The sequence below is a fragment of the Polypterus senegalus genome, chromosome 18 (assembly GCF_016835505.1).
Source record: "Polypterus senegalus isolate Bchr_013 chromosome 18, ASM1683550v1, whole genome shotgun sequence".
Classification (NCBI taxonomy): Eukaryota; Metazoa; Chordata; class Cladistia; order Polypteriformes; family Polypteridae; genus Polypterus; species Polypterus senegalus.
The window spans coordinates 33,474,534-33,495,692 of record NC_053171.1 but is presented as its reverse complement, the minus strand read 5'-3'; the positions used below and the strand labels follow the sequence as shown (position 1 = coordinate 33,495,692).

Sequence of the window (21,159 nt, the reverse complement as noted above, 5' to 3'; positions counted from 1 at the left end):
TTGTTCTTGATGCTGCTAGGACAGGCCCCAAGGCCTGCAACCCTGAACTGGATTAAGCAGGTTCTAATGACTGATGAATGAAGGGACTCTATTATTATTTGCTAAGGGAAATGGAATCCACGGACAAGATAAAGATGATCCCAATTGTGCTGCGCTACAGAATTACCACTTCGATCTGTGTTTTGGCTGGAGGATCCTGAGAAGAATCATCCATTTCTCTTTTTTCTTTTTTTAATTGAATTTATTTTCTAAGAGTTATAAGCTATTGAAGCTGTTAGAGAGGCAATGCTTAACGTTTTTTTTTGTATACTGTCTTTACAGCAGGCACTATTAATATCTATTTAAAAGTAGAAACTTGCAATGATTTGAAAGCTGGTCCAAAGAAAAAAATACAATGTATTAAAAATAAAAATCAACATTCAGATGACTTACTATAATTAAAATGGGAGACATGGTTTGTAAAGGTCAGTTTTTATTTATGTATATATATATATATATATATATATATATATATATATATATATATACACTGTATATAGTGCCTTTCATCAGCAATACTATAGCAAATCGGTTGGTATCCTTGTTTACAACAATTCTAAGTATAATTTCTACTCTCATGAAAGCCCTTTGCAGCCCATCTGCCACTGAGAATGACTATCCTGTCTCCCATCTGCTATTCCTGTTCAAGACTCTACAGTAGAATGCAGAAGGAGCTCTCCCTCTTATCTCTCGGCTCTAACAGCAATCTACTAGCTCCTCTTCAATCTGGATTCCATAAGGGTCTCTCTACCGAGACTGCACTGCTTTCAGTCACAAATGCTCCTAGATCTACTGGAGCTGCTTCTCTCTCCTCTGTCATTATCCTTCTTGACTTTTCATCAGCTTTCAATACTGTAAAACACTTGTTGCTCATCTCTTCCCTCTATAAACATGGCGTCTGTGGTTCTGCTTTAGATTGGTTCAAGTCCTACTTACTGTATCTCACCAGTCCTTTTGTGCCTCTTGATCTAACTCCTTGTCTTCTCCACAGAAACACTCCACAGGTGTGCCTCAGGGATCAGTTTCTGTTTGCCTAAGGACTGAATGTAGAGAGAAATGTTATTTTTTCTCATGTCTTCCCTACCAAGTCTATATTGATGATGTACAGATCCTCATCTTATTATCCCACAGGTTTCAGCCCAGATCTCCAGCAGTCTCTCTGACATCTCATCATGGAAGAATGCTCATCCCCTTAAACTTAACCTTTGAAAGTCAGATATCCTGTTCTTGCCTTCCGATTCTCCTTCCTTTGATCCGTTTCCAAGCATTGCTCTTGAAGATGTCACCCTTTCACTATCAGTCATGGTCAGGAATCTATATGTGACTCTGGCCTCCTCAGTTGTCATTCATTGATTATATTTCATCAATGATCCATCATTTTGGTTCATTAAGAAGTTATATTTGCCATTAGACATATACTGTATTAATGAAAGGCCTCTGTGTGCGTGTGTGTGTGTGTGTGTGTACAGAGCAGTCCACTCTGCTCACGCTCAGCCACAGCAACTAGACGGTGCATGAATGCACTTTTACATTTTTTCGGCACTTGTATGCACCTCACTTCTCATTCAGTCCAAGCAGACAAACTCGGCTTTGTGGTACGTGCACTTTGTACGTTGACCTGAGGCAGGTTCCAGTCTGTCCCGTCATTTTGTTCCACAGCTGCACGCGGCTACACGTTCATCTCGGACAAAATCCGACTTGCTCCGGCCCAGTTAGCTGACCCCTCTTCAGGTTCACCAATATAGTAAAACTGCTAGGGAATCTTTGGGTTGTTTTTTGTCCTGAAGGCCACCTGCCTCTAGTATATAATATTCAGAGGATCTGACACTTCCTAATTGGTTGTCTCTTGGCTGGACTATTACAACTGTCTTCTGGTGGGGCCTCCTTCAACTGCTACCCGATCTCTCCAGCTCTTCCAGAAAGCAGCTGTTCGACTGGTGGTCTCTGTCCCTTACTTCCCTCCTGCCACTCCTCTGCTTTGCTCTTTACGCTGGCTTCCTGTTGCGGCGGTGAGACAGTTCAGATCTCTTGTCTTGACCTGCAGTCCTCTGAATTGTTCTGCTCCTCAATATCTCTGGCCTTTGGTCTCACCTTCAAGGAGTCTCCATTTTGCCTCTGCCTGTCTGGCGACCATTCCTGCTCTTGCTAGACATGCCAAGACTGGACAATGCTTCTCCATTCTTGGTCCAAAGCTGTGGAATGATCTCCCTTTGGCTATTTGAACCACACCCAGTTACTCATGTTGAGGCATAAAAAGGCACCTTCTCATTACACTATACCATTCCAAAATATTTATCTTCTACAGGATAACTGCTGGTGTACTGACAAGGAATTTCCTCTTAGTCTAGTTGCGAGTATAATTGTGTAGCAGTAGCACTGCTCCCTCTTGCTTGTTTTTTTAAATCTTATTCTGTTGTTTTTGATGATTGCACCTTCTAAGCATTCTTATACTGTACTGGATGTATTATAGCTTGCTTTGTAAGTCGCCTTGGATAAGAACAAACGGAATCGTGCATGAAACATTTTAACAGAGCTGGATATGCAAGTCCGTTGAGATGCAATTTCATGACAAGTTAAAAGAAGTTTCACTGTAAGTTTTCTGAATTCGTGAATTCCATTCCAGGGTCTTTGCGTTACCGTATCCATAGCAACTGACACCGACGCCTTTGCCATATGAAGAAGCCCGAAGCTTAAAGAAAAAAATTGACATGATAGTAAAATGAATGCTCATTAATTAAAAGAAAAAAGTCACAAGGTAATTATTTACGACCTACAGAGAAGTTTAATTTGGATTATCATGCAGTTCCCAGGGCGGCAGTACTGCCTTGCAGTCAGGAGACACAGGTTCGCTTCCCGGGTCCTCCTTGCGTGGAGTTTGCATGTCCTCCCCGTGTCTGCGTGGCTTTAGCCCAAAGACATGCAGGTTAGGTGTATTGGCGATCCTAAATTGTCCCTAGTGTGTGCTTGGTGTGTGTCCTGCCCAGGGTTTGTTTCCTGCCTTGTGCCCTATGTTGGCTGGGATTGACTCCAGCAGACCCCCGCGACCCTGTAGTGGGTTGGATAATTTATGGATGGATGCAGTTCCCAGTATGGTTACAGTCCGTCATTGTCCAACCCGCTAAATCCTAACACGGGGTCACGTGGGCCTGCTGGAGCCAATCCCAGCCAACACAGGGTGCGAGGCAGGAACAAATACCGGGCAGGGCGCCAGCCCACCGCAGGGCACACTCTAGGGACAATTTAGGATCGTCAGTGCAACTAACCTGCATGTCTTTGGACGGTGGGAGGAAACCCAGGCAGGCACGGGGAGACCATGCAAACCCCACGTAGTTAGGGCTGTGGTTACACCGAAGTATATTTTGTTCTGAAGTTTTGAGGTTCGGTATTAATACTCATCGATCATTGAGCCAGACAGATGTTTATAAGCACATGCATGACTGAGAATTTCACAGCAGAATATACAAGCCACAATAATGACCGTATGAACGATGCTATATTGTCTTTTCAAAGGCTGACCTCAAACTCGATTGAAGCGCTCGCTGCACGTTCATGTTCATCTGTAAGAGCTTGTCGTTACCCACATGCTCCACAAGGGGGCGAGCTGGGAGTTAGAAAGTTTCTGACAGGCTCTCGAAGTTGTGCTCTATGTTTTCATCCCCAGTTACTCATTTTCTAGGAGGTTACTGTCGGCGGAGCGTGAGACCGGGGGTGTCGAAGCATTTAGTGGCCTTGACCCTAAAGGGCCAACCCCTTCCTCTCCTGGAGTCCACTGGAGCGTTCCCATACTGTCCACTGAAGTCTGCCGGACTGCTCTCCGCTTAACCCCTGGAGACGACTTTGTATCGGAATGCCGAGAAGATGACGGACTTGGTGTACTGGCTCCTTGTGTGCACGACTGCGGCGCGCCTTCTGGGCACCGGAGGTCAGTCCCGCTGCGACGACGCTTTCTTGGCTATTTCTTTCTTTCTTCGGTTTGCTAATCTGTGTTAAACATGGAGGTTTAGTGAAATGGTGATATGTGATTTAGTGTCGCTCAATGTCCGTTTCAACCACATCCGAGACCGCGCTCTCCATCAGTTTCTTGTAGTTTCGTAACCGTATGAAGAACTTGTAAGGCCACCTGGGCTGAGCGCCGGCGGGACTGCCTGCCTGACACGTAAGCCGCGGGGCTGCTGCGCCCAAGGAGGCAGGAGTGCGCGGGGTAGTCGTCACAGTTTGCCGCTTTCCGAGCCGATTAGAGATTTTGCGTGGTGTTGCGTTCTGCGTGCGATGGAGGTGATGAGATTATGCTTTCTGTCTCGTTGAATGCGAACACGCTGGTTTGATAGTCGGCGTTTGTGGAGTTAACTAGAAACGGGCCAGGAAACTTAACGATGACTTTATGGGGAAACAAACATAAAAGTAAAGAAATACAAGAAGGCGCCGGGGCACCATAGCATTAGTTCATCCACGATTCACCGACCCCGCTTAATCCAGTACGTTATTCTGTATTTAGTCCAAGACTTCACCCAAAAAATTAATTGACCCAGTAAGACTGTGCGGATAGTAAGACGGTACAAAGTTAACAATTACGGGACGGGACGACAACGACCGACTTTTGACAGAACGGAAGGCCAGATTCATTCATTCATTCATTAAAGAAATCTGATGAGACCAGCATATGATATCCTCGACACAAGGCGGAAAATGGTACAGCCAAGCTAGTATTGTATTATGTGTAATGAATTAGAAAAAGGGCGGCATGGTGGCGCAGTGGTAGTGCTGCTGCCTCGCAGTTAGGAGACCCGGGTTCGCTTCCCGGGTCCTCCCAGCGTGGAGTTTGCATGTTCTCCCCGTGTTTGCGTGGGTTTCCTCCGGGCGCTCCAAAGACATGCAGGTTAGGTGGATTGGCGATTCTAAATTGGCCCTAGTGTGTGCTTGGTGTGTTTGTGTGTGTCCTGCGGTGGGTTGGCACCCTGCCCAGGATTGGTTCCTGCCTTGTGCCCTGTGTTGGCTGGGATTGGCTCCAGCAGACCCCCGTGACCCTGTATTCGGATTCAATTCGGTTTGAAAATGGATGGATGAATTAGAAAAATGATAGTGTGCTGAAAAAAGTCCCCGGGGGAACAAACCCAGGTCTCCTTACGGTGAGTGAATTGCATATTCTTGTTCCACATTTATGCTGCAGGTAGGACATGGTAAGGCAAAAACTGAAGATCTACTTGAGTGATTTGGTGTAAATCGGCAGGCTTGCAGTGTGGTGGGATTGGACTATTTGCTTGCTTTTAAACAAGCTAGAAGGTTTCTTCATGTGTGTAATTCTTGTGTGAATTTGTGAGGAGTGGCGGTTGTTTGTTAAAATATTTGATGGGTTTCTGTACAAAGCTGAACTTCCCCATCAACCCATCCATCTTTTATACCATATATTGTATATAGCGCCTTTCATATCTGTGCATATCTATCAGTCTCAGGCAGTGTGGCACTGTGGTTAAGGCTTCAGACCCTACAAATCCCAACACTGGCAATGTGTGACCCAGAGGAAGTCACTTCACAAATTGGAAAAACAAAAGAAATGTAACCAATTGCATCTCAAAGTTGTAGAAGAGTCAAATAAATAAATGTAAATCTTTAGCGTGACTTCCTCATCTGTCTATATGTCTGTCACAAGTTTTATTTGGGTTGAGTGATTCGCTTTTTTTTTTGTTTTTTTTCTGTGTGTGTCCATTGCCTCACAGACAGGCAGACGTCACTCCTAAAGTGATCAGTCGTGGTCAGGGGTGCCTTTGGCGTGTATGTCACTTTACAAACTGCAAGTCAAAATTTTCACCCTGTTAAAAATTCCTTTTTTTTCTCATACCTACAGAAGAAACATGAGTTTAGTTAGTTGACGGAAGGCTCTATTAAATCATTAGAATACACACATTTTTGAATCGGGTCAGGTTAGGGAGCATGCACTGGTACAGGGTGCTGCCACACTCACTGCACAGTGAAACAGCTCAGGATCCCAGTGGGCAACCCCCTTGGGCAGACACCCTCTGGAAATGACCCTCCATCTGCCTCAGCCAGGTGTTATATGGGCGACCGCTTGGTCTGGCCCAGCCATTCGGGTCCCTAACAATGAGGATCTTACGAGCTGGATCACCCTCGGGTAAATGAGCCACATGGCTGTAGTGCCGTAACTGACGCTCCCTCACAATGCAGGTAATGTGCCTCATTTGGGACTCCATGAGCAACCGCTCATTCGACACAAAGTCAAACCAACGGTACCCAAAGATTTCCCAGAGAGACACAGTACCAAAGGAGTCCAGTCTTCGTGTCAGGTCACTGGATAGCGTCCATGTCTCACAACCATATAGCAAGACAGGAAGCACCAGGACTCTAAAGACTTGGACCTTCGTACTTTTGCACAGATATCAGGAGCGCCACACACCCTTACCCAGCGACCTCATGACCCCCCCATGTTCTCCCAATCCGTCTACTGACTTCACAGGAAGAGTCACCAGAGACATGAATGTCACCTCCATGGTAAGTAAACCTCTCGACAAGGTCAACACTCCACAAACAGACACCCTGCTGATGACCGTGCCCAGGAGGTCATTTTTAAAATCCACTCAATTTATTTAAGGTCACAATCCACTGGAGTATGTAAAGTATGGAGTAGAAAATTATATTCTGTGTGTCTATGTATTGTATAGTGCCATTCCTATCAATCAGTCTACCTGACTAATCGATAATAAATTGAAAGTTTACTTCAATTAAGGAGTTATGACGTTTATGACTCTCTTCATCTGTAAAAGTTTAAGATCTTTAATTTCTAGCCTTATGCTCTGTTATCACCTACAAACTCAAGTGTAAACTAAGAGGTAAGAGCAATTTTAGACATTTATTAGAGTAGCCATCCCCGTGGCTTCACCCGCGTATTAGTGAAACAGGACAGTGAGGAGGGCCCTGCCTGGCTCTCTACTCCTGATGTCCCCTCGGCCCGCAGCCTCTGTCTCGGATCAGTGCGACTATATCACTCCTGCAAACGAACTATGATACTTCACGCGATGAGAAAGTCGCAAAACCAACAGAATGCTCAAGCAAATTATAGAAAAACAACCAATTTAAATCTGTTAACTAATTTTCTCTTGAAAAGCGGACAGACACAAAGAGAGAATGCGCTTGCACCACAAAATGTTTAAAACCGTTTCTTAGCGAGCACCCATAGCGAGGCCAAAGGTAACCTACATTCCACATTTCAAGTCCTCATGGTTCGGGAGATTTAATGATGAGTGAGTCAGTGGTATTTGGCTTTTTTATATATCTCTCTCTGTTAAAAAAAATCCTGTGGGGGAGACGAGATGTGATCTTCTCAGAAGACAATTTGAAGTCCGTGCCAGAGACACTTTATCGTCACACAAAGCAGTGAGACCACATTTAAAGCAAGTTCAAGGACATCTAACCGAGCAGTTGTTAGAATGCCTTTGGCAGACAGACATCATGTGCTCCCAGCTCTTAAAATAACGACAAGTGACAAGCAGAACATGGAGCAGCAGCAGGAAGCCAGCAGATGATCCGACTACTTTTCCTTAGCATGCATTCAACAAACCCCCCACCCCACCCCCACCCACCTGTACACAACGGGAGTGGCAGAAACACGAAGTGGCATTAGGGCAGCTGCAGTACAGGCATTTGAATGATCGACGTGCAGCGCGGCAAAAAGAATACGCAGCTCGCCAGCAGCAGCAGAAAGACAGAAGAGGTTCTGACGGCATGTCCTTAGCGTGCGTTCACAACACGAGCAGCGTTATACGTCCTGCGAGAAAGACTTAACCACGCATGGGGCCGGAAATAAAGGACAAGTATTGTTTTTACAAAAGTTTTAAAGTAAAAGTGAAAATAATGCATGTAACGGTTCCCATGAAAATAACAATCTCTTTAAATTGTACAATCGGTAAACCAAACACGGGGGTGGGCGAGCGAAGCTATATCTATATATATGTGTGTGTGTGTGTGTGTATATATATATATATATATATATATATATATATATATATATATATATATATAGTGAGACTTGCCCGGACACCATCAGTCGGAAACCACATCTTTATAAAGTTCACACGTTTATTTTCCATCAAACATCACAGAAATAAAGTCCCAATGAACACCACACGATGCACACAGCAATAATCCCCTCAATAATCTCTTCAATAACTCAGTCTTTAGCCGCCAATCTCCTCCTGGTAGCTTCGTCCTGCTCCCACTCCTGACTCTAGCTCCCCGAGTTTAAGAGGGAGGCCCCTTTTATTCCCACCCGGATGTGCTCCAGGTGGCTGATGACATCCTTCCGGCAGGACTTCTTTTGCCCCGGAAGCACTCCGGGCGTCCCTGGTAGGTTCATCCGCCATCTTGCCTGGTGTGGTGGAAGTGACAATTCTTCTGGTCTGTTGAGGCTTAAGGCGCCCCCTGGTGGTGGCCACGGGTCCCAACGGGTTAAAATCTTTTTGTCCCTTTCCCGTGGTCCTCTTTTTATCCAGGGCGGTTATAATTTAAAGAAAAAAAAGTTGGAAATTAGTATTTTTGTTGATAAGACAGTAGATTGTCCTGACAATTAGCCATAGATCCTGAAAGGAACTCAATAAGAAAAATAGATACTTAACTGTCCATTAGTCTGTTAAATAAATTAAATATTGATTCTTCATTATGTTTACATTATCGACTTTCATCTTCTATTTCTACATTTTCATCATTTAAGCCTCATAAAATAGAGTGCGAATTAGAAAATGGATTTCCGTGTGCACACGTTTGAGTTTGTTTGCATGTGAAATGTCCTGGAAGTGTCCTTTCTTACAAAGGCCTCCGTGTAGAGAGGTAATCAGCAAATGAACCCTACAGGAGGCGGGTGAACAGGCTGAATGGCAGTATGGGTTGTTTGGGATTAGTACAGTTGTGCCTGAAGACTGGAATAGGAACACAGCACCAGTGAAGATGATTGCAATCCATGCAGTACTTAACATTGTCAAACTCACTTAATACAGTTCTTATGTACAGGGAGCCAGAGCCAAAATGCCTTGGGCAGGGCACACGCTCACACTCGCTCGCTCGCTCGCTCACTTACTCACACTGAGACCAGTTTAGACTTACCTAAAGCTGATATCACATTACACAACTTCTAATTGTGGGGAATGTCAGATTTGATGACCCCAGTTACTGATGTTGTTGCTGGACCAAGTCAGTTTAAATGATGGACGATCACTGCCCATGACATGTTTCCCGGCTGAGTGTTGACCTTCCAGCACAGTCCTGCTCAGCTTTTTTTCTGACAGCCAATAGTGTGCTGCTGACGATGCTGGCACTGCACAAATGCTCAATAGCCACAGCAAGTTCAGTAGAGAAAAACTTCATTTTCCATTCTGTTATTGAACGTTGAACGTGAGACATCACACAGATGAGCCTCTCTTTTGTTTGTGTGCTCCAAAGCCCTTGTGTTTCCTGTACCATGGACGACGTTTTGCCTATCATCTCTGAACTGGACTATGACTTGTCAGAATCAGATTTTGATACAAGTGATTGAAAACAAATGTGAGGTTCCAGCTTCAGCTGATTGATTCCCAATCGTTGTACTGACAGTGTTTGCCAGGGAAGACTGCCACTTAATGATGATAAGAGGTATAAACCAGATTGCAATACACAGTGACTTTGTCCCAGCCACGCAAAGACAGCCTGGCAGCAAGCCTGACGCATATTCTTGGCAAACAGGCAGCCACAGCATGCAGCAACAGACGTTTTATGTTGATTTCTGTGTGAAACCATTGCTTTTCAGAAACAGTTTTTTGGAAAAAATATTCAGCTCTCAACGAGTTAAAGGAAAGGTGGAACCCAACTCTAGACCCTCACACACACCCTCTCTCGCATACACGGCCCGGTTAGAACTGCCAGCCAGCCTAACCCGCATGCCTTTTAAAGAAGAAGTAGAAGAATGCATAAGAGACACAAGAAGAAGGTGTAAGCAGACTCCACTCAATGGTGAATGGAGTAGGATTTGAACATACTGTAGTGTGTTGGAGTGGTGACCCTGCGGCAGTAAGTGCTGTGCAACCTGAACATGTTCTTATTGTGTAATTTGATGCACTTTTGTTTTTTTTAATTAAATTGTACCTTTTTCACAGCAGAGAGAAATATGAAATTTTGCAGAATCATCCAGGCAGTAGTCAAAACGAAGCATTTGAATACAAGTTAAAGGTTTTGCTCAATACTAAGAGACTAGGCTGACCCGCCTTTTAAGGCGACCGACTTTTAAGTTGACCACTTCTTAAGGCAATTTTATATTTTATACAAACTCATTAATTTGGTTATATTGCATTTGAGCGGTATTACTTTAATACTCGTAGTTTCTGTTATTTTTGTGATGAAATTTTAACTTTTTTCTATATTGAGGTCGCCCTTTTGAACCCCCCTGATATTTACTACGCGGTGAGGCATTTGTACTCCATCAACATTAATTATTTCCAGAGACCTCATTTTGTCTATTTTTCCAGCGCATCGCGCACAAAAGCAAGGGAACAATGGGAGCACCAGAACTCTGCTCACATCATGTCGCTGTGCGCAAGCTGCAAGTAGTAAGTCTGTGATAAGCGGAATACCGCTACGCTTTCCACTCACGGGACGGAAGGACAATCCCGACCGCTTTTATATAGTAAGAAAGAAGAAGAAGATATCGCACGGTCTGGAGTAGAAAATCATCTTTTACCTGGAAAAACAAAACTACAAATCCCATCGTGCATTGCAAAATGGACTGGCGTGTGTGAAACTCCACGCCTGCGTAGCACTCACGGGACAGAAGGACAATCCTGACCGCTTTTATATAGAAGGATGATACTCTTGTTTCAAGGACCTTATCTCCTGTTTATTTGAATGGCTTTCTCATTCAGCCTGCTCGTCTCCTGCTGCTTCTTGCTGTGTCAGCTGGCGTCCCTGCAGCCATCCAGTTCTTCAGAAAGATTTTCCTGTTTTTCGATTAGGTATTCTGTGTATCACGCTGCTTCTTTGGCTTTTCCACTGTCTGTTTGCAAAAATGTAGCAAGTGTCTTAAGTCCAGTTCTCTGTTTATTTTTATTTCTAACTCGAACATGTGCTACTGATTGAAAATGTCTAAATGAAATATTTTCCAGACTTGATTATTATCAAAGCAGGTTGTGACTGCATTTTTGTTTGTTTTTTTAATTTTATTTTTTGCCTTACTGTCCTACAACTGGCCTGTTGGCCGACACACAACAGTCTGGCGCTGAACCCTTTAAAATAGGTCAGAATGATTCTGCAAACAAAACTTCAACAAAAGTCAATTATAAATGTGACCCGGGGGTCAGTTAAGGTGGCAAATGTGAAAGAGATAGAAAGTCCATGTCTATGGCAGAAGGACCAAAAATTGTAACTTGGCTTTAGACTGAGAGACACAATCCTGCGGTTTTCTGTGTAGTACTGGAAAATATTAAATCAGTCGGTCAGTTTGGCTTTCAGGGGTTCATGCCTCATAACTTCAAGACACTCCCACTTAAGGGTGATTTATACTTCAGCGCCTAGACTATGCCGTAGCTACAGTATGTGCAGAAGCTACACTGTGAGATACACCATCAAAAGCAGTTTATGTTTCTGTGTCGCCTGCACTTGCCTAAATGTTAATTGCCGTTTTTTGTAGCACAAAAGAAAAGCAAATGATCCTTTAAAATGCAGGCAGGTTTTACCATCCAGTATAATAATAATAATAATAATAATAATACATTTTATTTATATAGCGCCTTTCCCATGCTCAAGGCGCTTCACAGAGTCTTAGAAAAAAAAACAGCAGGGTATCTGTAACATTGGATACAGATGTTTCCTGAATAGAACAATGAAACAGATAAAAAAGCATTAAATAGAATAAAGGACAATAAACCAGAGTAAAATACTAAATTCAATACTAAAAGAAAAACCTAGCAAATAACCTAATCTATACTAATAAAAGGCAAAGCCCTCACTGACTGACTGACTGACTCATCACTAATTCTCCAACTTCCGGTGTAGGTAGAAGGCTGAAATTTGGCAGGCTTATTCCTTACAGCTTACTTACAAAGGTTAAGCAGGTTTCATTTCGAAATTCTACACGTAACGGTCATACTTTCTTATTTATGGCCCCATCTTCACGAAATTTGGTAGGCGGCTTCCCTGCGCTAACCAGAACCGATGTACGTACTTATTTCGGTGGTATGATGCCACTTTCGGCCGCCATATTGAACTTTTCAACAGTCTTTTTTACTTATGGGCCCATCTTCAAGAAATTTGATACGCGGGTTCCCAATGCTAACTGAATCCTACTTACGTACATATATACGTCCATAGCCTGCAGCTCGGTCACCGTGTGAGGCGGTGTTAGGTCCCCCATCCCAACGCCTCCCACGTTGTTGGCTGCCTGCCGTCCGTCGCTCCAGTCTCTATATTCCCTTCCTTGCTTCGCCACGGGATTCACATCTCCCTGCTGATAACTACAGCCTATTTATTTAATCCACGGCTTCTCCGCTGTTTTATTGTTCGTTTATTACGATTATAGTTATTGTGTAGGTATTTTAGACTTACTTTACATTGTTCAGGTACCCATTTCCTTTATCGTTCCAACCGTACCCTCATTAACATGTCTATTGAGGTGATCACCATCAATCAAAGAACTGTCACTTACTGAGTGGTTTCCATGCCCGGAGATGGCACCTACCTTTTCCATTCTCTGTGTTACATATTGCACGGCCATATCAGGCTCACTCTTGATATCCGGAGGAACATTGTGTCGTATGTATTGAATGACTGGGACCGGTTCAAGGTGTGGACTGATGACGGTACAGGAGATAATTAGACTACACAGGAGCACTAGAAGAGTGAAATGCTTAAACCCTTCACCTATGGTTCTGCATGTGAGTTGATGGCTGCCGCTGAATTGTTCGGTTGTCGCTTTCAAGTGTACTGAAATGGCCAAATATTTTACACCTTTGGACAACCGCCAATGCCTCTTAAACATCTTAGATTCACAGGTGACGATTTCAGTAGTGGACACTTTGATGTTTATGAATGTTTAAACTCTCAAAAGCTGGATGTGATTTTATCGATGAAACCGGTTGTATGCTTACAACGCTTGACAGATGCCGAATGTCACTTCAACACAACAAGTCCTGCAAATACTGTCGTAATTGAAACAAACCATGAAACTCAAACCGATTATGACGGCAGAAATCCAAGCTGTGAGATTTGAAACAAGATTACTGTTCACATGGCCAACTGTACGTTGCATGCTCAAGAGTAAGCTCAGCGCACAGCTTGGTCATATTACAACTGGAGGGCCGAACTCACAATGTGGTATACAAAGAGATCCTTAACAAATAATTATTGGTATATTTTCCCTCAGTTTAAAAAGATTTAAATTTCTTCTTAATAAAACTTTTAAGGCAGTAGTTTGCCACTGTGAAGCGCGGGTATTTTGCTAGTTTGTAATATAATGGACACACAAATTATCCTGAGCACCTGGACAGAGAGGTAAACTGAAAGAAAGGGCAGAATGTTAAGGCAAGTTAAAAGCCTACCTAAATAGATGAGTTTTAAGTTGTTTTTTAAAAGAATGAATGGAGCCAGCTGATCTAATTAATTTTGGGATGTCATTCCAAAGTCTGGGCACTATACAGCTAAAGGCTGAGTCACCCATAGAGTACAGGTTAGTGTGAGGCACAAAAAGATTACCAGAATCAGAGGATCTTAGTAGGCGAACAGAAGCATAGCAATGGAGAAGGTCACTGAGGTAGTCCGGTGCAAGGCCATTTAAAGCTTTGTAGGTTATTAATAGAATTTTATATTCAATCCTGTAAGACCCAGGGAGCCCGTGAAGGCGAAGCAGGATGGGTGTTATGTGATCGCTGTTGCTGGTTCATGTTAGGACTCTTGCAGCAGAGTTTTGAATCAACTGGAACAGTGATATAAGATTAGAAGGGTATCACCACTCCTTTTGCCATGTTGTCTTCTGTTGGTGAACTTACAGTAATTGTCCCTCACATTTTTCCACTTTTTCATACACTTGTCAACTTCCAGACTGGAAGCCGAATGAAAACTCATTTCAGGAAACACAAAGTTAACAAACTGGCCAGTCAGAGTTAAATGGGGTGTCTGTATGGGATTCACGTTAATGCACCACCTAGTCATATTTGAGGAGATGTACCCCAGGCTGTGCCATAGGTGGCCTGGATGCTGTAGGCTTGACACAGAAGTATACATCAGCCTTTAGAGACAAGTCCACTTCTGATTGTGTTATTAAATACAGTAGCTGCTTTATTTCTCTTACAGTATAACCGATACACTGATCAGACAAAATGTTGTCAAATTCTCAGTTCAGGTTAGGTTGGGAAAAATGCAATAGTGCAGCGCATTGCCACACCCATCACACAATGAAACAGGATCCTGGTTGGCAAAGGCAGACATGTGGTCCAGTCCCACCCTCCCACCATGACTTCCCGATCCGCCTACTGACTTCATAGGGAGGGTCACCAGAGACATGAATGTTGCTGCCGAGGTAAATAAACCTTTTGAAGAGATGCACTACTATTGGCTGTGCCCAAGAGGTCATTAAAGGCCTGGATCTTGTTTTTTAGCCAGGACACTTGCAAATCTCCGACTCTCTTACTCCTCACTTAGTGTCTTGAGAGCCCTGATCACAGCCTGTATTTACTCAGCGTAGATCACAACATTGTCGGCAGAGTCAAAATTAGTGAATCTCCCTTCACCAACAGATGCCCCACAGCTGCCGGACCCCCGGAATCAACTGGGAAAAACTCAGAGGTTCTGCCTCCACTCTTTATAGCATTCACAGTACCAGTGTATAGAGTGGGCATGATATCCAGCAACTTCCGGGGGGTTCTGCAAAATCTCTGGTGTCCCACAGGACAGCTCTATCAGGCAGTCGAATGCTTTTTGGAAATCGACAAAGGCTGCAAAGAAACTCTGACAATATTCACATTTGCGCTTGATGAGAACCCTCAGTGCCAGCATGTGGTCGATAGTAGACCTCTTAGGGGTAAAACCAGACTGCTGTGGTCACTGGTAGGTGAGCAAGTGATCATGGATCGTATTAGGAACAACCCTTCCAAAGACCTTACCTGGCACCGAGAGACGTGTAATCCGTCCATAGCTGCTGCAATCCAGGTGATCACCCTTCCTTTTTCAGATAGGGATGACATGTACTGTTTTCCAGTGCGTTGGGATAATGCCCGTCTCACACATGGAAGCAAAGATTGCTTGCAATGCTAGGAGGACAACCTTACCACCAGCCTGGAGAAGTTCACGCCAGATACTCAAATGCCTGCAGCCTTCCCTACCCTCGGCTGGCTCACCAGCTGTGCAATCTCAGTGAGACTGGGTAGTTGACAGCACATTGGAGAATTAGCCTCAAGAACCATGGACCCAGAGATGTCCAACATCCTAGCTGGAGGATCAGCTTTAAACAGCTGCTCAAAGTAGCCAGCCTAGCATGTCACAACAGCAATGTCATCCGTAAGGACTGGGCCATCACCCGCCCTGACTGCGACTCTCCGAGGAGCAGATTCAGATGTACATAATGCTTCGATTCCTCTGTAAGCAGGATGTGGCTCGCTGGACCATAGAAGGTGTGTCACTTACTCACAGATTCCTCTAACAAATGGCTCCTTATCTGCTTTCGGTTCCCGGTGCAGACTGGAGTTGCCATCAAGCCATGCGCTGCGACTCCTCTTGATAATATCCAAGGTGCCCTGCAAGATGAAATACCTCCTTCTGGGAACACTGCTAACACCAGCACAACCCTCAGCAAACTTCAGGGTCTTGTGTTGGAAGGTCTCCCACATCACATTAGGATTAGCAGTTACACCCAAGTCTGCAAATTCCTCACACAAACTGTTTGAAAACCTGTTAGAAACAGCCTGATCTTGGAGTCGGGTACAGCCTCATTCTCCTAGTAAGTGGTAGCCTGCTGGACCTAAGCTGGATCATCAGAGTAGCAACAAGTCTGTAGTCAGAATTCACTAACTGGCACTTTTGTAGACCCTGCAGTTTTGTAAGCGCCTCCAGCATCTGCACACGAGGATGTGATTGATCTCCTTCATGGCGACACCAGTACTGGAGTACCAAGTCCAACGATCTGGCTCAGGATGCTAGAACCAGAATCCAGCAATCCACAGCCCCTTAGGTTTTGCAAAGCCAAGGAACATGGAGCCACTTTCACCACAGTTGCCAGACCCATGGGGACTGACACAATCCTCATAGACAGTCCTGTAAGTGCCTGAATTCACACATAACCAGAGGAGTGTTACCTCACAAATTCTCACAAAGAATTTATATTTTGTTCTCACTCTATTCTGATTAACAAAAAATCATGCATTCCAATAGTATGATGAATTATTGATTGTGTCATTGTGTATCGTCTGAAGGGTTTGTGAGGTGAAGCAACATGCATCAGGAAAGTTCTAATTTGCTAACAAGTTTCCAGTGTTTTCGGTTTCCTGTAGAGGTTCTACAGTATGTCGTTTTGTGCAGTTAGACACAGTCCTTCATGATAATCAAATACATTTTGCTGCTGTTACATACAAATTAAGTTTCTTTGTTGTCAAAAAACATACCTTAGAAATACAGAATGTGTGTTTTGTGAATTTGAAAACTTTGGCACTTTGAAAAGGAAATAGTTTTGTGTATTCATCTAATGTGCTCAAGATACCATGGTAGATACCTTAACAGCAAACGTACTGGTCATTTGACAAAATGAATACCAAGGCTCTCAAGAACCTCTTGTTAGCCAAGGTTATACAACGAATAGTGCTGCAACAAATATTCAAAAAATTGTCAAATTAGAAAATAATTTTTTTCTGAAGCAAATAATGCTAATCTGAATAAAAAGGTAGCGTTACTGTGACCATTTTATCATGAGAGAACCTCTGCATTCCTTTTGTCAGCCTATGCATTATATGAGAGTTGCACTAATGTGCTTCTGACCTGTTTTCATGGTGTCTTTAAGTGTATGGTTGAGGTTTGCAAGTGTGTAGAAGAGATGAGTAGAGTGTAAGGAGGAGGAAGAGGCGGCTGGAATCTACTGCAATGAAAAATGGTTCATATTACTGTTCCTCAAATTATAAAATACAGTGGAAATTAACATACATTGCAAACATTTTAGCACAGATACGCAGTAAACACTTTACCAATAAGATGCCAGCAAACATTTGGGGCAGTGTTATTGTAATTGCACTTGAAATTCAGATATCTACAGCAGACTTTTTTTGGGAGGTCTTTATTCTTTGTCCCTTTACATATATGTACTGCAAACCTTGACAGAGCAAAGGATTTGTGAATTTCAGATATTTTACAGTTCAAGACTTAAGGTATAAATTGAAAGTTTACTTCAATTACGGAGTCATAACGCTTAGGTCTCTCTTCATTTGTAAAAGTCTTTTAAGATCTTTTGTTTTTGTCTTGTGCTCTGTTATCCCCTACAAACTTGCATGTAAAGTAAGAGGTAAACATATGTCTAAAATGCTCTTAATTTACTTCTGTTAAATATATTGTATTGAAAGAAAAAAGTTTGAAATTTATATTTTTGTTGAAAAGACACTAAATTGTCCTGACTTAATTAGCCATAGTTCCCGAAAGGAACTCAATAAGAAAAATAGATACTTAACTGTCCATTAGTCTGTTAAATAAATTAAATATTGATTCTTCATTATGTTTACATTATCGACTTTCATCTTCTATTTCTACATTTTCATCATTTAAGCCTCATAAAATAGAGTGCGAATTAGAAAATGGATTTCCGTGTGCACACGTTTGAGTTTGTTTGCATGTGAAATGTCCTGGAAGTGTCCTTTCTTACAAAGGCCTCCGTGTAGAGAGGTAATCAGCAAATGAACCCTACAGGAGGCGGGTGAACAGGCTGAATGGCAGTATGGGTTGTTTAGGATTAGTACAGTTGTGCCTGAAGACTGGAATAGGAACACAGCACCAGTGAAGATGATTGCAATCCATGCAGTACTTAACATTGTCAAACTCACTTAATACAGTTCTTATGTACAGGGAGCCAGAGCCAAACAGAGTTCTAGGTAGAAAATGCCTTGGGCAGGGCACACGCTCACACTCGCTCGCTCACTTACTCACACTGAGACCAGTTTAGACTTACCTAAAGCTGATATCACATTACACAACTTCTAATTGTGGGGAATGTCAGATTTGATGACCCCAGTTACTGATGTTGTTGCTGGAGCAAGTCAGTTTAAATGATGGACGATCACTGCCCATGACATGTTTCCCAGCTGAGTGTTGACCTTCCAGCACAGTCCTGCTCAGCTTTTTTTCTGACAGCCAATAGTGTGCTGCTGACGATGCTGGCACTGCACAAATGCTCAATAGCCACAGCAAGTACAGTAGAGGAAAACTTCATTTTCCATTCTGTTATGGACTGTTGAACGTGAGACATCACACAGATGAGCCTCTCTTTTGTTTGTGTGCTCCAAAGCCCTTGTGTTTCCTGTTCCTCATCACTGCCTTCTATGCATTGAATTTCTGGATGAACATCATTTGTTGCCAGCTCTCATTCACACAGTGTCCACCCCTACAACTGTTTGATTTTATTGGAGTGAGTCTTATATTCGGTGGCATGAGTCACAGACTGTGCGTTATTAGTCGCTCGGCTTCATGGGAATAAGCCTCTGACTGCCCCCAACTCACTAAGATTATGTAAATGAAGGCTACAACTGTAAATTGCTGGAAAAGTCATGTGATGTGATATAGCCTTAACATGTTCATCTTTGAGATAAAGAACAACTGCATTACCCATGAAAAAAATGTGCAGACTCCGCACAGACCACAACTGGGCACAGTATTCAAATCTAGGACACTGGATCTGAAAGGCAGCACCACCCTCCACTGCTTCGCCATCCTGACCAAAAATATTTCCAATGCAAGAAAAAATTCAGACATCAGAATGAATGTTTACACCTGTATTTTTGTCACTGTATTGCGAGAAGCATCTTTGTCCCCACATCGATTCTCTTTTCTTTTGAGTCCAATAAATAAATATAAAACTACTGTTTCTATGTAAGTTATGCAAAGTAATATTTATTCTGTGCTTCTCATACTTGGTTCCTTTGCTTAAAATTATTTGAAACAACTCTAATCCTATTCTTAACTAAACTTTAGTTTTCAAATTCTTAATTAATGGCATTTGAGTTGTAACAGCTCAGACTACCTGGTTATCTCTTCTTTTGTACTCTTGTTTGCTTTGTCAGTACTTCTCAATGCCACATTCAACAACAACAACATCATTTGCATTCTTTATTCATCCATTTCAGCCACACTTAATCCAAACAGGAGGCCAGTCCATTCCTGGCTCTTTCATACACACACCCATGCTCACTCAAATCGGTTCAGTTTATAGTTGCAAGTCAGCCTGACCTTCATGTCCTTATAGCAGTAGAGTGTTGTACCGTGTTAGATAGATTGATACAGGAGAAAGTAGGTTGAAATGACACCTTTTATTGGCCATCTAAATAGATTACAAATGCAAGCTTTCGAGGCAGCTAAGGCACCTCCATCAGGCAAGGGGCCTTAGCTGTCTCAAAAGCTTGCATTTGTAATCTATTTAGTTGGCCAATAAAAGGTGTCATTTCTCCCTACTTTCTCCTTCATGTCTTTAGGATGGGAAGGAAAGAAAACCGGGTAATAAAAGAAATAGTCATAGTGGCACAGGGAGGACAGTTAAATGCAAAGTGATCAGGACTAGAATTCGTACTGTGGATTCTGAGATAGTGGGGCAGCGACCTGTATACTGTAGCAAAGAGCATAAATAGATCATCTGAGTGGACATTTTACTTTGAGTGTTCCACTGAAAAACTGATAACGAATCAGGGTCCTTTACTCCTTAAAATACCGTGGGTCTTTGAAAGGTGCTATAAATAAAAAGTATTATTTTTTATTATTGCTAAAATGGATCATCTTCTAAGGTGGTCTCTGATAACAGATCTACTATATAAAATGTGTTCCATTTCTGGATAGTTCTTCTTAAAAGATCCTGTATAAAACAGTTCAGGTAATTTTTATATACTTTAGTGGTCCTTACAGAAAACCAAGAAATAATGAAACGCAGACCGAATGCTCGCTGGCTACTGCCACGTTCAGTTTTCAGTGTGGATTTGAGACATTGGCACGTTGCTAAATTGTGGGGCAAAGCTTCACTTTGTAAATCATTACAGTGTTTCTAAATTTTAATTTTTTTTTCTCTCTTTTGAAGTAGCTCAGACTTGTGGGAGACGTAAACTGTTTTCCGTCTGCCACAAAGAACTAATGAATGCATATAGTTACCCCGTGTTCCTTTGGCAGATGCACAGAGTAAGCTCATTTCTTAATAAGCAGAAGTTTTTCAAGTCACACATACGTCATTTTGCTCCAGTTAAGACAAACACAACATGCTCTGTGTAGGGCCAGGCCTCTGCTACACCTTTTCTGCCAATCGGTGATGCATCTCCTTTCAAAGGAAAAACTTTTCTGCTGAGTGCAGTTTGTGCAATTAGAAACCAGAAAAGCTTGTTTGTGTCTCCTGCTGCTTTAGATGCCATGTGCTTGGTGAGGCACACTGAGCTAGACAGCGGCCTCCTGCCTGCTGGCTGTGCAGTGATGACCAGTAAGCTTGTGAAAATAGTAATGAGGCGGTCCTTTGTTTAAGATGCTACCATTATCAGAGGGTCTGTGGGGGAAGGGAAGAGCAAGGGGTGTTAGATGCTTATCAAGCTGTGGACTGTCAAGACTTTCTATATGCTAATCTTTAACAGCATTTATTAATTGAAGGGGTGAGTTCCAAAACCTGCTAAGTACATTTTTTGGCAAACTTTAGGTGAAGCATGGTTCTGACTCATCAAAGGGTCGGCTATGTGCTTGGCATTGAAGTGGGCTTCAAAACCTGCTAAGTACCAAAATATAGTGCTATAAATTTTGATGTGAGTTCCAAAACCTGTTAAATACATAACCAGCTTAGTTCCAAAAGCTGCTAAGTACACCAGCCAATCATCTCAATATGCCACACTCAGAGTTTTAGGAAGAGACTGGCAGGTGCTTAACTACAAGTCTGCAACTGCAAAAAAA

General features: G+C 42.8%; 1 protein-coding gene across 1 annotated transcript in view; it reads left to right on the top strand.

Moving 5' to 3' along the window:
• The first annotated feature begins 3,654 nt into the window (after positions 1 to 3,654).
• tyro3 (TYRO3 protein tyrosine kinase) overlaps positions 3,655 to 21,159 on the top strand; it is a 63,092-nt gene continuing 45,587 nt past the window's right edge. The window contains exon 1 of the mRNA XM_039741446.1: positions 3,655 to 3,961. Within this exon, the coding sequence (XP_039597380.1) occupies positions 3,898 to 3,961 (64 nt within the window). The 5' untranslated portion in view covers positions 3,655 to 3,897. The remainder of the gene's footprint in view (positions 3,962 to 21,159) is intronic.